Here is a 15,446-nt window from a genome sequence, read left to right on the forward strand (position 1 = left end):
ATAACACAGTTCAGCTCACTGTCAATCCAACAGGTAATGTACGTATATTTACAATGCTTCGTTCAAACGGTTGTTTGAGCTGTGAAAATGGAATTCTAGCTGTACTCTATAAGCCTGTAAATCATATGTAGATTTTTCTGAACGTAAAAATGGCTAACTAGGGAGCTAATTATCTCTGTTGTTCTCTAGTGTTTTGTTCTTGTAAATGCACAGTGCTCTGAAAGCTTTCTGACAGCAGATATACATTATGGTGATAAACAGTATGAATTGTGTAAACACATTTTAACACAGTATCATGCATCACCGCCACAGCCATAATTACATGTTTCTTTCGTGGAGCACATCAGTGAAATATGAAATTGGAACTGATTTGTCTTGGAAAGAAGCCAGAAGGCAACTACTGCTGCAGAGGAGAAGAAGTTAACTGCAAGAAGGCAAAACATTTAATAAAACTGCATCTAAACTTCATTAATTAAGAGAGAGGCTCACTAAAGGAGAACGTCATGTTCACAGCGATGCTGGCTCAGAGGAATGAAAACTCCAGAAATAATGCACTATGACCGAAGTGGAATGGGCACTGGAATTTACAGTTGTCCTTGCCCTTATGATTATATGGAAACATATTCTGTCACAAATCCCTGAACTTCACAGTTTCATTATGATCACTGCTGACTCTCACCACACATCAGTGCTGGGCTGAGAAAATTGGTTTCTTTGACAATAAATCATCTTCTCTGCGAGGCCACACTACAGTAAATGTTTGTTTAAACAAGCAACGTACAAAAATGTATTCAGCGATGCAACCATATGTGGTTGGAACAATACTTTCATGTTCGTGAGGGCGGAAAAATTGATTATGTAAATTCTATGCTTTTGTCCTTCATTAATCTTCTATATAGTGTAGGCCTGTATATGAGTATGATGCTCATGGTAATAGTGTCACATGCTTCATCTTGTGTTTTCCCACTTATATAAGTGATTACTGTAAAAAAAATCCTTTGTACAGAAGGCAGCATGTGATAATCATACCTTTGTCTCAGCAAGCCAGCGGTGGGGGTCTTTCACTAATCCAGGTTTCTGGGAGATCGCCTATTAGAAAGAGAACAAAGATTAATGTACATGTGAGCTTAGCTGCCTTTGTTATCGTGCATTAAAAAACTGCTCTTCCAAAAGCCAACAATGCACAGGAGTGCAAAGAGTTGTTGAGGTTGGGGATTTTATGGATGTATAGGTATACATAAACATACATAAAGAAACATCCTGGAAGTGAAATAGTGCTGGAAAATGTGAATGGACAAACAACCGAATAAAAAACAGAAGAGCAGCCCCCTGTCAAACTCTTAACTTTGTGAAGAACGGCTTCTGCCAACTTAAATTGGCGTGCGTGTGTGTTAAACAGCCTATGACACTACACATGCTGGTGCATGCACACACACCTACGCGCAGACCTTGTGTGTGTGTCGTAAAAATGAGCTCAGGGAGTATGCTCCATCCTGCCCAGACAAGCTTGTCAGCATCAGCAATACAAACTGACTGTCTGCCAGCTCCTAATGACTGCTGGCACACACGCACACAACACACAACACACACACACACACACACACCACTCTAACGACAAAAAGACACTCAGATACACAGATAAACACAGTCACAATACAAGATGGCACTCAGTTCAAAGCGCTCCTTCGACCAACACTGCAACTGCTGATATGTGGAATTTTCACCAAAGGGTAACAATCCCGCCTCCGCTTCATTACAAGCTTGTTCCACATGAGGGGATGAATGCATGTATACATGCCAGGACCTAAAATGGAATATTAGATATACCCATTAAAAAAAATCCAGCCACATTTAACTATCTAAAATCTCCAATGTATCTCCATGTTGCCAGTAAGATCTCTGTCCTTACAGACGCCATTAGTGTAGCACTTTAAGAGGTGCACCAGGTATTGGAAAAAAGTAGTTGTTTTTGTTAGGGCCATTTTTTAAATAATGATAGTGGAGATACAGACGGGAAACATGGAGAAATAGCAGCAAATGATGAGCAACAGAAGACCACTGACCCTGCAGGACACCCCGAAGTGGCAGCTTGATCCAAACAGAAAAAAGCTCTCCCATGACCTACTGCCCTCTCTGATTTAGCAAATAACGGAGAGTTGGTCATTTCACATGTTTACTGATGATGAAACAAGACCAAGCAGTTATTCATACCAAAAGCGGCCCTGAGTTATAAAAACGAAGGTGGTTGTGTTGGTGGAGGTGTGTTGCTTTAGGTACAAATGAAACTGATTAGATGAAGTCCAGTTGGAGTGAGAAATGTACTTGAAATTTAATTGGAAGGTTCAATTAATTTATGCAGCTGCAAACATAATACTAATAATCATGGAAGGGAAGGATATCACACTGACACACAGGATAACCAAGAAAGGTGACATTATCAAAATATTAAACATTAAATTTGCAGGTGCTGCGTTGGGATGAGATGATGCTGTCATGTCACGAAACTCTGGATTGAGCCATTATATATGCACCAAATTTCAAATCAATCATCCAATATGTGTTGAGCCATTTCAGTCTGAAGCAAAAGGGTGGACTGATTGAATAGTACAGCTAGCCTTAGATGCAAGCTGCTAGCATTTTAACAGAATTTAGTTTGAAGTTGCACGCCTATTAGACGAACATGACAAGCTCCGGTGGAATATGAAAAGCAAATGATTGCTACTTGGCCTCACGTTTAACCCTTGCAAAGGGTTTTGGACAAGTCAGTTTATAGTTGGGCTGCATGATATTGCAAAAAATAAGAACATTTCCTCCAGATAACTTCAACAGCTCTATTTTGAAATAACTGATCATTCAAGAACAATAATGGAGCAACCAAAGCAAACTGATCAAGAACTATTGTGGTTCACTGTGCAAGCATATTCAGCTGTCACTCACAAGCATCAAACTCCCACGTATCCTTAAATAGAATTAAATTATGTAATATTACATGGACATGTGTGAACCGTGCAAGTGTTGCTTTTATGTCAAGCAGCAGAAAGTAGTAGCATGCAGTGTTTTGTGTTTATTTGCCTTACTTGACATTGCACATCCTGCGATGTGACTATTATGCATGCGCACATTGCGTCAATGTCGAAACAATATATTGTGCAGCCTTAGTTTATAGGGAACTTCCTGTCACCCGCTAATACACAAACAGCTGGAGCAAACCACAAATCCCATCCTGCTACACAGGTAAAAACACAAAAATCCAGAATTCATAACAAACACAAATTCATACGTGCAAACTCACACAAGGCCGTGAAACACGTCAACAAAAAAAGTACAAGCGTTTGTTCAAGTGCACCCTTGTGGCAAGGTGTTTACGCATGATCAACAGACATGGAAAGCAAGCAGCAGGATTTTTTGGGATTCTTTCTGTCCTGTGCATAGGAAAACAACACTGTCGCTACACAGGTGTCAAGCAACTTTTTCAAGATGTCGCTCAAAACCAGATCCAAGCGAAATGAATTTCCCAAGTCGTTGCAACAGCAGCTCAAAGCACAGCAATGGAGTAGTGCTGTGCAGAGGTCCCAGTCTCAGGGAGTGTACGACCACATGGCAGAGCGTGTGACTGTGTGGGAGGATAAAACATGCCTCACGATCTCTTTACTCTTTCCCGAACCATCAAAGGCAGCTCTGCGCAGTTGGCAGACAAAAAGGAGGTGAAACTGTTGAAAAACTGAACAAGTAGGCTGGGAGTTGAAAGTGCTTTCTGTGGGGCTGAAGTGAAAGAAATGCCACGATTTTCTCAGCAGCACTGCCGTGGAAACCAAGAGTCTGCCACTGCTAATTTAAATGTGTGACTGCGTGGTTTGTACGTTGTTTCAGAAGGCGGGTAAATCTGTGACTGTGTGTCTTTGGTTACAGTTTGTTTGTTTCACCTCCTGCTGAGAAAAAGGTAAAGATGGCAGAGTTTGAAGGGAAGCAAAATGCAGAGATGTTCAGGCAAAAATCAAGTGGAAAGGACACAGCAAGATGTTTTTATAGAGATTACCAATGTGGCATTTCACTCCATTAAAACTTATAAGAGTAAAGGAAGACAGGGGGAAAATTGGGAGAGAACAAACCATGACAAATGTCCAAGGCTGGATTCAAACAGAACTTTACAGTTAAACAGTGTGCATTCATTTTATTCAGCTGAGCCCAAAAGAGGAGGTATCTCACAAGGTTTAAGTTTAGGTTCTAGACTTGTATAAAGATGTGACTATGAACTTGTTTTATAGATAGAAGTTTAAGCATTTAGTTGCTTTCGGCATCTGATATCAACTGCCAACATACAGCAAACACCCAATCTTCCATCTGACAGCGCACTACATCTATTAATTTCCCTCTACTTTCAAGGCAGCGCTGTAAAACTTCTTGCATTAGCGCTTCTAAAGAGAAGGAAGGAGGGTACCATGAGGTAACTGAAACTTAATACAGCCTTTAACTGTTAATGATTTCCCTCATTAGGCCAATCACTTGCGAGTTTGACTTCTTTTCAACATGACAGATTACAGATGAGGCGAGGCGTTTTCTCGCATGTCTGGCTGCAGCATTGCTGAACCAGATTGGGGAATCTATATGAGCAGATAAGAGCAGGCTGAGTTCATTAGCCCAGAGCAGCAGAGGAAAACCAGCTGCTAGCAAATAGGGTGGGGCGGGACTGTACATGTGTCTCATGAGGGTTTAGTGTATGTGGGTGTGGGGACGTCCTGTAGGGAATATGTGTAAAACATCAGAGTGTCTCAGTGGTACTGTAAAAACTTTACTGCGCAAAATAGGCTTTAATGTACATAATCTAACATCTACCAGGCTAGTTATATATGCACATACTGCACATTCAGAGGTCTTCTTTTTCAGGTAATCAAAATTATGCACACTGCCGATACTTAGATGAAAATTCTACTGCACTTTATCATGCTTGAATACATCTATCGTTTATTTAGTGGCTGAGCCATGTAACCCTATGCTGAACTTTAAGTGTGCACCAATGATACTCTAAATGTCAATTATAGTGTGGCACTCTGTGATCCATGTCTGGGCACAAAGAGGGGAAAAAAAAAAACCTCTTTGGTTGACTTATAACCTTGACATCTCAAAAGTTTCATCCGATACAGAATCCAGAACTCAGCATTGCTTTTCACTTACCTACATTATGGACAATTAAATACTGAGGGGCCAGAAGAAGACATTTGATTTGATTTCATTTGCTCTCATCTCTTGGAATTTAATCGATGATGAGAAAGAATATGAATTGGAGTCCTGTGGTGTTTTTAAGCCATGGCAAGTCAAACCAAGCAGCACCAATTTGCCTTTCCATCACCAGTTTTATCGGCCAAGTTGGAGAGTTACACCTGAGATGGACCAGCTCCAGGGTCGGGCCAAGCTGTGCCCGCATGTGTTCGAGAAGGCTGTGATGACATCTCGCGACTGCGGCAAACCCAGAACAAGCACCACCCGCTCAAACAAGTGTGACTCAACTCGAGTCTGTGCAGGGAACCTGTCAGTACTTTTTAGCTTCCAATCGAATCTCTTTGAAAGTAAACAAGATGAGAGAAACCAAACATCTGCTGTTTCGTCATCCTTTCTTTCAGCCATTTCAGGAGTCCTGTTTAGTTACCGCTGTAATGTGTGTAACGTATTTCGTGTGATGCAGATCCCTCGCCGCACTCAGTCAAACCGAGTAGAGCCAGGCCGGCAGTCATATATAAAATCGTGTGCTCAGATGAAGGTGGCACAGACAGAAAGCATAATGTTCTCAGGGATTTCACCCACTGCACTTTAACCAAGCCGAGCTGAACCTGACACACAAAACCAGACAGCTGCAGTTGTTTTTCTTTCATTTTGGCTTTATCCCATGGTCTCTAAAGCCTGTCCACTTAACTATGAAAATGAATTAGGAAATTAAATATTGACATTAAAAAGTAATGATACTGGAACTGGATCAAATGACTGCATAATGAAAAAGAGTAGCGTGTAGTGCCAAGCATACTGAAAATGAATGCTAAACTGCAGCTCTGTTCACCTTTTACCTCACTGTTTTGGTTCTCTGGCCCACACAGATTCGGAATTCTCTCAACAACCTTCACAAAACTGTAGGCAGCCATTTTCAGCACACAATCTCAGAGACAAGTGCGTGATACTCGTCAGCATGAGTTGACCATTTAGCAAACTAAAGACACAAATAGTTTCCCTAGGATTTGGTGGACCATCAGAACCAATAGTCAAGTCAATATGGGACCAATATGGGACTCAAATGGAATGTTAATGTTGCTGTGTGTCTGGTGAGTGTGTAAAAAAAGCTATCGGCATATCAGCCTTGTGGTTCAACAATTTTCCTTTGCTCTCTTTCTGCATCATAGCAGCTTAAAGCAGCTTTAAACACACAAACTACAAGATATTACGTGGGATTAAGTATAATGTTGTCAATAAAAAATACCTGCAGTTTATCTTCACCGTTCCTAGCCAGGCTGCGACATGCTGCATCTAGCTCCTCACCCATCGAGGTAAGGACTGCCTGTTGCTCTGCTTCCATCCGCAACACCTTCTCCTCCAGCTTAACAAGCTCCGACTCTGAAGCACGTCTGCGCTCACCTGACCTGACCTGTGGAGGAGGGGAGAGAGCTGAGTGGGACATTGTGGATGCAAATTAGCGCTCACCGTCAGGGAGTCCTCAGTTGCATAATTTGAATCCTACAGGAAAGAATATAAGGGCACTCATTGCAGCAGATTTTCCAGCGAGTAAAGAGATCCAGCTTTGATTATTACAAGATCAATTCCAGTGTTTTTTTACAATACACTGTAAAATATATTGGCGGAAAGAAAGACGACCTTATGCGTCAAGAGAGCCATTCAGCTTCTTACACAAACAGACCTGTTTGACTTTGCTTCTCTGGCCCATACTGTCAATAACTTCAGGGTCCCTACCAGCACATACGCAATCAATAAATCCGAAGCACAGGAACCAACTGATCAGTGCTGTCAAGGGACATTGTCACAGGTCCTGTCCCTGAGATAATAAACCACCCATGTTATATTTATAAGAACCCCTTTTTCTCCATTCACCCGATTTCAAATCAATACATGGATCCCCCAAAAATACAATATCAGGGGCCTGTCAGAGAGGTGAAGAGGGGTTCAATACTTCATTTGCTGTTGTAAAACACTAAAGGGCATATTGATAAAGCCCCTTTAAAAATAGTGCTGCATTGGCAGCACTTAACCTTTTGACCTAATACCTTACCAGACATTCTGGACCTTAAAGGGAAGGAAGGAAAGCAATGTCACTTTAAGTTAAAATTTTAATATCATTATATAGTATTTGTAGCTCCCTGTTGCAGCCATTTCTAAAAAGCTATATCTTTGCAACGGCTGTGTGAGCAGCCAGCCCTTTACACTACAGATTAATTATCTTGTTATCATTACAAAGCAGAATTACATAGCCTTGTTCTTTTATCCTCGTGTGCTAAACAAAAAAGGTATCAAATGAGTTGTCAGAGTTGCAATGTGAAATCTGTACATTCACTGAAGCGTAGGCTTCTGTTAAAACTGCGACTACAACGGCTGCTGATGTCTGCACAGTTTGTCTTACCCTTTAAATTCTTTTCATATTAATGTCCTTGGACTTCATCTGTCACGATTAATTTGAATCAGCACAGATATTTCAGAACTCCTACTGAGCACGCAGACTTCCACGATATGACAGATCCTCCGCATTTATTGAAAGTTTCACATCATCCGGTATTTGTCAGCACATGGAGGAGGAAGCAGGGCTTACTTTGTCATCCAGCTCGTGTTTGAGTAGCTGGTATTTTCTGTGGAGATGCGCATGTGCCTCGTCTTTTGTGCTCAGCTGCTCTGCCAGTTTATCACACTCATCCTTCATCCTGTCCAACTTGATGTGCAGCGCCCCACACAGCTCCTTGTCTGACGCTGCATCTGCCTAGTAGAGAGAGGATGCGTTTAAGGCCATGACACATGCAATAATTTGAGATAATGAGGACTGATGGTTTCTCTGCTGCAAAAATATCAACTTAAATGTGATTTCCAAGCCCCAAAATACACTTGGAGCATGAGTAAGTAGTGCAAATTCATTTTAAAAGTGGTTATTTCGCTGACATAATGCTGCTTTGTGAATATTTTGTGCAGCATGCCACATTTTTCTGACACTATTTGTGAAAAATCGTGACTCACATCTGGCAGGTGCAGGGTGAATTTATAATAAGGACTGACATGACATTCTGTGTCAGAGAACATCATGTAATAGGTCAAGGCAAGGAGGGAAATGCTATAGTAGCAAAGGACTCTGAAGTCTTCAAGTCATGCCTCAGTCCAGCTTTGCAAAAGCAAATCCAGCCTCAGACATAAGCTTTCAATCTACATTGATTACATTATGTCACACACTTCAAGATATCGCACAGTGGAATAAACAACGCTGACCGACGACTGGGTGTGACAGGAGTGACACAAACAAAGAAAAAATGGAAAACAGAACTGCTGGAAGTGCAAAGAGAGGGAAAATACAGATGGAAAATGCAAAATTAGAACTGGAGGGTGGCGGTAAGAGAGGGATTAAGGCAGAGAGAGACAGTGAGAGGGAAGATAGAGTGGAGGAGAAATCAAGACTGAGAGGACAAGGACAAGAAAATAAGAATATTTTAAGCTTTTCCTGACAGTTGACTGTATCAAAAACGTTACACAGGCTTCTGGCTATGCTGTGTGAATATTGGGTGGGCTTCTTAGGGACATCTGCAGCACCCCTAGGCGAGTACTTAAAAACATTCTCGCAAACGCCCTTGTCCTTACCGTGCTCGGAAATGACACCATTACAATGAGCTATGCCAGATATTAATGCCATTCAGCACAGCTAATGGGCTAAACTCAACCATATCAGCGAGGACCATGCCCCTTAAGAAACAATGTACCCATGAGGGCTCATCATTGGAGATATTCAAGGGAGGGGCGCTGGGGGAGTAAGTAAAGTGGAGTCCCCTATCTCCAGCACTGCCTTGATGAGACTTCTGAGGTCTGATATCTGGGGTTTTAAAATATTCACGCTTGGAGCTTTGGAATGGCCGTGAGGATCTACGGGGCACCACACACCATTAACAGCTCAGCTATCCTCGGTTCACCCGCACTCGGAGGACAGAGCCCCGGCCAATGAAGAAAATTACTCTAAATGAGGATTTTGTCTGTGTCTCGCTGAGTCGGAAATACGCCAGATGTTTAGTGGCTGAGGCATGTTTCCCTGCGCTGAATTTGAAGTGTGCGCCAATGATACTCTAAATGTCAATTAGAGTGTGGCACCCTGTGATCCATGCCTGGGTGCAAATCTCTTTGGTCGGCTTATAACCTTGACAACTGAAAAGATTTGCAAAAACTATGACTGTGTGTCAAATCTGATGCATAATCAAGCAGAGCTCTATCAGATGGGCCTTAAGCTATGTTAAAAGGATATTTCAACATTTTTGGAAATATATTTGCTACATTTTATGCCAAGAGCTTGATGAGAAGGTTGATACTCTCGTTTTTGGGGGTCTGTTTTTGTGTAGTAGGAAATGTTGTCACTTCTGGGGAGCTATCTGCCTCTCCTGTTATTAAAGCTCTAAAGCTCATCAATTATCAATTTTTAGCTCTTTCAATCTGTACAAAAAACAAAGTGTATATGGGCCTGACTTTTTCTTGGTTGGGACGAGCTGCCAGGTTACCAACAGAGATGTTGTTACTTTTGGACAGAGCCAGGCTAGCTGTTTCCAGTATTTATGTTAAGTTAAGCTAAGCCAAGTGCTGGCTTTAGCTACACATTTACTCTACAGACATGTAAGAAAAACATCATTGAACAATCTGTCAGACCTTCATTTCACTATCTAGAGCACAAATTCATCAAAAACATGTATTGAACAACCTCGACTATAACCTACTTCACATAGAAAAGATTATTTTTTTGATAAGTGCCTGCTTTAAAAAACCTTTTCAGTCCGCCATACAAGTACCTGCTCAATGAGTAGAATTTTACAGTTCTTACACAGTCTTACAAGTCGATGGCACAAATGTCACAAGCAAGTACCTCATGAATGTGCCGGTCCAACAGATAAACGTGAATCTGTGAATGTCATCTTAATTGCTGCCAGGCTAACAGCAGTCAACAAGGCAAATATCAGCTGATACTCTTACCTCTGTTTCCTAATTTCCCTCAGACTGTTACCTTTAACTGTATGTTAAAATACTCTGAGCATATGTATGAAGGAGCCTACCTTAACCTCCTTCAGGTGTGCTTGTATTTCATCCCTCTCCTGCCTGCAGAGCTTCAGCATGTCCTGCACTTCACGATCCTTCTTCGTCCTGCTGTCCTCCATCATCGCCTTCATGTTATGCAGTTCTTTCTGATGCACGTCTCTCTCAAGCTGCAGCTGTTGCCGCAGTGCAGCCGGCTCCTCCTGTGCTGCCGCCAGCTTGGCCTGCAGCTCCAAGGCGCCCTTCTGGAGCTCCTTCTTCGAGCTGTCCTCCTCAACCAACCGCTGGGCTAGCTGGGCATGGGCTGAGGTCATCTGCTTTAGGGCGGCCTGGAGCTCAGCCTGCGTGTCCTGGTCTTTCCGACGATGTCGGGCTTGGGTGTCAGCTCGCTCTTCCAGCTTCTGATTCTCTTCCTCTAGTCTTGCCTGGGCGACAGCCTGACGCCGAGTCTCCTCCTGCAGGGCAGCTGAGGCCTCCCTCACCTAGGGTTAGGAGCTCTGTTAGAATCTGATCAAAGCTCTTTTGATAACTCTTTTCTTTCGTTTTTCTTTGTGTTAAAACTTCAAACTAAACAAAACAAATCAACTTCAAAATTTCAGCCATGTCTGTGGTTAGACAAAATTACTACAAGCCTTTCTACAAAGAGAGTTTATATGTCTATCTTTGGACAACTTCAATGATTGAGTTAAACTGGTCTTGAATTAGGGCTGCGTAATTAATCAAAATATTCAAGCTACTAATTCAAATTGAAGCTGCAAGTTTTTTGATAATGGAAAATGTGTGACAAACGGCATTATAATGAAGTACTGTTGTGCTGCAGGGATGGCGGGGCTACAAATCTTGTTCTCCAGATGAAAAAAAACATGTTCATTTGCTAACGAATTGTCGCGTCATGATGACTGGATTTGATTTTTCAGTGAAAATGGGTTTAGAATAAAGTGTCTTTCCTTGATAGTTTCTATCGTGATCCATGGTAAAATCTTACAGGCCGATGGATTCAAATTCAAAGCACAATAAATACCTGAAATCTGACCCACAGTCTTCTCTAAGTTAAAAAAAAACAACATTTTTCATTGTATCCCTGGTGATTTGAAAGATATTATCTGTTTCCGGATGTTCAACCCCACACCTCCCGGATTTCCTGCTCCAGTGACAGCTGGCGCTGGCGGGTCTCGGACAACTCCACGTCCTTGCGGTGGAGCTCTTCTTCACGCTGGGCCAAGCGGCCTAGGATTTCAGCGAGCTCCCTGCGGGCTGCTTCAGTCTGCTGGCTCAGCGCCTTCAGCTGGGCCTGAGAGCTCTCCTTTTCCCTGGCTGCCTGGAGGGAGAAAGAGGGAGCAAGAGCAAGGGGGAGAGAGAGCGTGGGGGAGAGGGTGGTGAGAGAGGGGAAATGAAGAATGACAAATGAAGAGGAGGCGGAAGATGGTGTACAAAAAGGAGCTCTAACAATAATGATGAGAGCGAGAGAAAGAGTGACAGAGAGACAGAGGGAGAGAAACATATGCAGTACCAGCTCTTGCACTGATAGGAAAATGCTAGCACTCAGCTCCCTGATAAGGGACAATGGTCAGGTCTGTTCAAGGCAGATTGCTTCTAATACTCTGGCTTTGACTGGAATTTGCAAAGACTTTGCTGTAGCTCAGAACCTAATCATTTAATTGAGCACTTGATTCTCTCCCCTAATTCATTAAGGGGGCAGAAATGATTTTGTAATTAATTCGCGTCACGTCGAGTATGCCAGGTGGGAGTCTGTCTGTCTGTCTGTCTGTCTGTCTGTCTGTGAGGTGCGAGGCTGCTGACTGAGTTTGGAGGTGACTCACTCAGTTCAAATGGAATGGAAATCTCTAGGAGGTGACTTTCAAGCTAATAGTCGGCTGTTAATTATTCGACTAAGCACAACTGCTCTAACGTACCTGCAGAGGCACTAAGATTACTTGACTTCATATGCGGTTACAGTATAATTAATTCAATTTAAGATACATTATTTCAGAGTTTTAATCTGACTTTGATACAAAGCCCTCGCTGCTACGTAGATAAAACAAACTGTGGAATTTAATGAACAGAGAAAGGTACGCATACGTATCCAACCACTTTGCTTTGTTTGAGTTTAATAGGAACATTAATAAAAAAGAACATTTCATTATGTACTTGTATTGTAGTGTATTAAAAGGTATTCAGTAGTTTTAAATAGCATTTTACTTTAAAAACTACAGCCAGTTCCCTTCTTGTCATTGTAAGGGGTCTACATGCATCTTACAATACAGATTGCAACGGATGTGTATTAATATCTCTGGTTGCCCGTTATTATACTTAAAAAGGTATAAAAAGAGCTGCTTTAGTCGATTTTTCCTGTCAATTTCTACTATGAAAGAATATGAAGGAATTAGACCAGAAAAACTTCTGAATATTTTAAAATATGTATATCGCTTCTGATGGAAGGTTTTGATTTATTTTCTCTAAAAAGCTGAGATTTAAATTTGAATGTGCTCAACACCATAACATTAAAAAGCAGAGAGGGAAGACTGCTGAGAGACACTGAGCTGCTAAAAAAATTACATCCGAGCAACAGAGGAGGCATTTTTATGTTGTCATGTGTCCACAATGTTCACAACACTTGCCAATATGCTGTGTATCGCTCTAGCCAGTCGCAGCAACCTAGTTTGCTTCCTCCGTCCACAGACGACAGTTGGGTTGCAGAACTACAGGGAGAGTTTGGCTGAAGTAAGTTTTGTTTTTCCTCTCACTGCCTGGGGCGTCACCACAAATCAGTCTACTACTGGAGCTGAGAAATGCATTTCAGTGCAAACATTATTGATTACTTTTTAGAACACCCAGCCAAAGTCAAAGCAGCTATGAATGAGCCAGAGACCACGGCAAAGAAAACGCAACAAAGGCAGTCTTAACAGTGCCGCTAGCCAAGCCAGCAGCAGCGGCGGCGGCAGCAGAAGCAGCAGCAACAGCAGCACTATCTGAAACGCTGGAGACAGAGCTGCTGGGAGTGAATGAGTAGAAATAACTCGCATTTGACTTGCAGTTGCCCACCAGTGCCAACTGATACCTAGTCAATGAGTGGCAACAGCATAAACTGGTCTGGTAAACTTTTGTTGTGTTCTTTGCTTACTTAGCTTTCACTTAGTTACAAGATGAGCTAAAAGAACGCCCACTGTCAACACGGACAAGCCGAGCAGCCACATTAACTCTAATGCACAATTACAATCACACCAATGGCACACGTTTGTTTATTCTATATTACTATAGGGATAATCTTTATATTTTTTTAATGCAGACTGCTCAGTGACTTTTCCATTGACAACTTCATAGACGATGCATAACTGTAAATTTAGACATCATGGAAAAAACTTTCTAAGTGGAAAATGTCAGTTTCTTTGGTGCCAAAGTGGTTTTAGTTTTAATAGACTAAACCTCCCATAAATCCACACTTGACATCCAAATAATTGGATGCAAAATGTTGCTTTAAAGAGGCACTTAGTGCTGCACTTCTATAAATGTAGAGGGCTCATAAGGGGAAGCATTAAAAGAAGAGCAGCCTAAATCAAAGCAGCAAAGGCAGAGATATCCTGACTTCTACTCCAACAGCCCTGGATCCTACATTTGCTACAATGCAACTAAAGAATATCCTTCAGTATTCTCCGCTGCTTCCTAAATGCCAAGTTTATGTTGAAGATTTTAAGTCTCTGGGTGCCCTCACACTTTGATGATCGATTCATTTGGCCCTGACCAAGGGACACCGTTGTATTTTAGTTTTAATTCGGTTCCTGTTCACACTGACATTCACATCAGCCCATGAGGAGTAAACATGCAGTTATACAGACTGATAGGCAGCTTGTTGTTTGGACAATCTGGGCAAATGTCTTCCTGCATCTTCAGGGACCACAAGAGGAAATCAAATTCCGGTGACTGACAGAAGTTTACATAGCACTTTAATGCTTCTGCTGCTTATTTATGTTTGTTGATGTTACAAATGGCTCACAGACGTAGCTGATACTAAGTATAAATAGTATTATTAGACTAAATGTTATTAAGGTTGCCAGTGATTACGTTGCTCGGCTTTAAGATTACTTCCTGAAGGGTTCATAATCAGCAGATGGATTTATCAGTAGTTTAGCTTTTAAATAATGCTAAAATCACATTCCTTCCAAAGCCTCAGATGACACAATCCAACTGTTCTCACTGGCTGATGAGCACTCAGATGAGACAAGTGAACAAATGGCTGAAATCAGTGGATTGTCTGTTTAAAGCAAATGGTAAATTTCTCACTTCAAGTGTAGTTTTATAATTCTCCTCAACCAGTCCACTAAAACTCAATGCTTTGTCAGGGTGGATCTTCTTCAATGAGGAAAGCATTATAAAAATCAGCAGTTACTTAGCCTCAGCTGCTTCTGTAGGCAGAAGTGTCAAAAGCCGTGTAATGAATGCATCCGTCTCAACCCACCTGCGAGGCCTTGTCGGTATGGAATTGAGCTTGGGCTCTCGCTTCCTCCAGCTCCTTCTGCAATCTCCTGCACTTTGCCCTCCACTGGCGTACAGCCTCCTGGGCCCTGGTCTTCAATTCATCTCTGGTCCTGGTGCTCTCCTGGACTAAAGCCTCCATCTCTCTCCTCTCTGCCTGTCCTCGGGTCTAAAAGGATGAGTGGATTTAAACTTTAAGTGTACATTCATTCATTCCTTCTAATCCTAATCGATGTTTTTTAACCATGGGGTGGATTCTAAACTGTCTGACAGGTTTGATTCTGAAGGATCTCATTCCTGCAGTGGTAGGAATTCTAGTTCTAGGAATTAGAATTTCATTCTTATTCTGTAAACTTGTGGGCCAGAAAGAGGCACCACAATTAGTATGCATCTAATCTAAATTGCCACTAGAAAAAGCTCCTCTTGTTTAACGTCCTTGAATTAAACTACCTATCCTCTGATGAATTCCAGGGTGACGCAATGACAAATATTAAAATACCTGTATCTCCCTCAGCTGCTCCAGCATTCGTAGCTGCTGTTGCTCCCGCCGCGCCAGGTCTGATGACAATTCCTGGTATATAGAAAAGAGAGAAAAGGTCAAGGACGTGTGTGAGCGATTCTGTGACTACTGCTGCTAATGGGAGGGAAATACAGAAAGGCAGGAGGACGGGAGCCGAAGGGGAGCAGAGGAATGAGTTTATGGGAGTCAGGAATAGGGG

The 15,446-nt window shown here is 42.1% G+C and overlaps 1 protein-coding gene across 2 annotated transcripts in view; it reads right to left on the minus strand.

The window, feature by feature from the left end:
• The window catches only part of cep128 (centrosomal protein 128), a 37,787-nt gene that overhangs the window by 12,743 nt on the left and 9,598 nt on the right, over nucleotides 1-15,446 (minus strand). For both annotated transcript variants that reach the window (XM_030406281.1, XM_030406280.1), the window contains 7 exons: nucleotides 15,227-15,298; nucleotides 14,711-14,896; nucleotides 11,387-11,575; nucleotides 10,278-10,739; nucleotides 7,802-7,966; nucleotides 6,464-6,628; nucleotides 1,030-1,089 (listed from right to left, as the gene is read on the minus strand). In XM_030406281.1, the coding sequence (XP_030262141.1) occupies nucleotides 1,030-1,089; nucleotides 6,464-6,628; nucleotides 7,802-7,966; nucleotides 10,278-10,739; nucleotides 11,387-11,575; nucleotides 14,711-14,896; nucleotides 15,227-15,298 (1,299 nt within the window). The remainder of the gene's footprint in view (nucleotides 1-1,029; nucleotides 1,090-6,463; nucleotides 6,629-7,801; nucleotides 7,967-10,277; nucleotides 10,740-11,386; nucleotides 11,576-14,710; nucleotides 14,897-15,226; nucleotides 15,299-15,446) is intronic.

Source organism: Sparus aurata, chromosome 22 (assembly GCF_900880675.1).
Source record: "Sparus aurata chromosome 22, fSpaAur1.1, whole genome shotgun sequence".
In the NCBI taxonomy this organism is placed as follows: domain Eukaryota; kingdom Metazoa; phylum Chordata; class Actinopteri; order Spariformes; family Sparidae; genus Sparus; species Sparus aurata.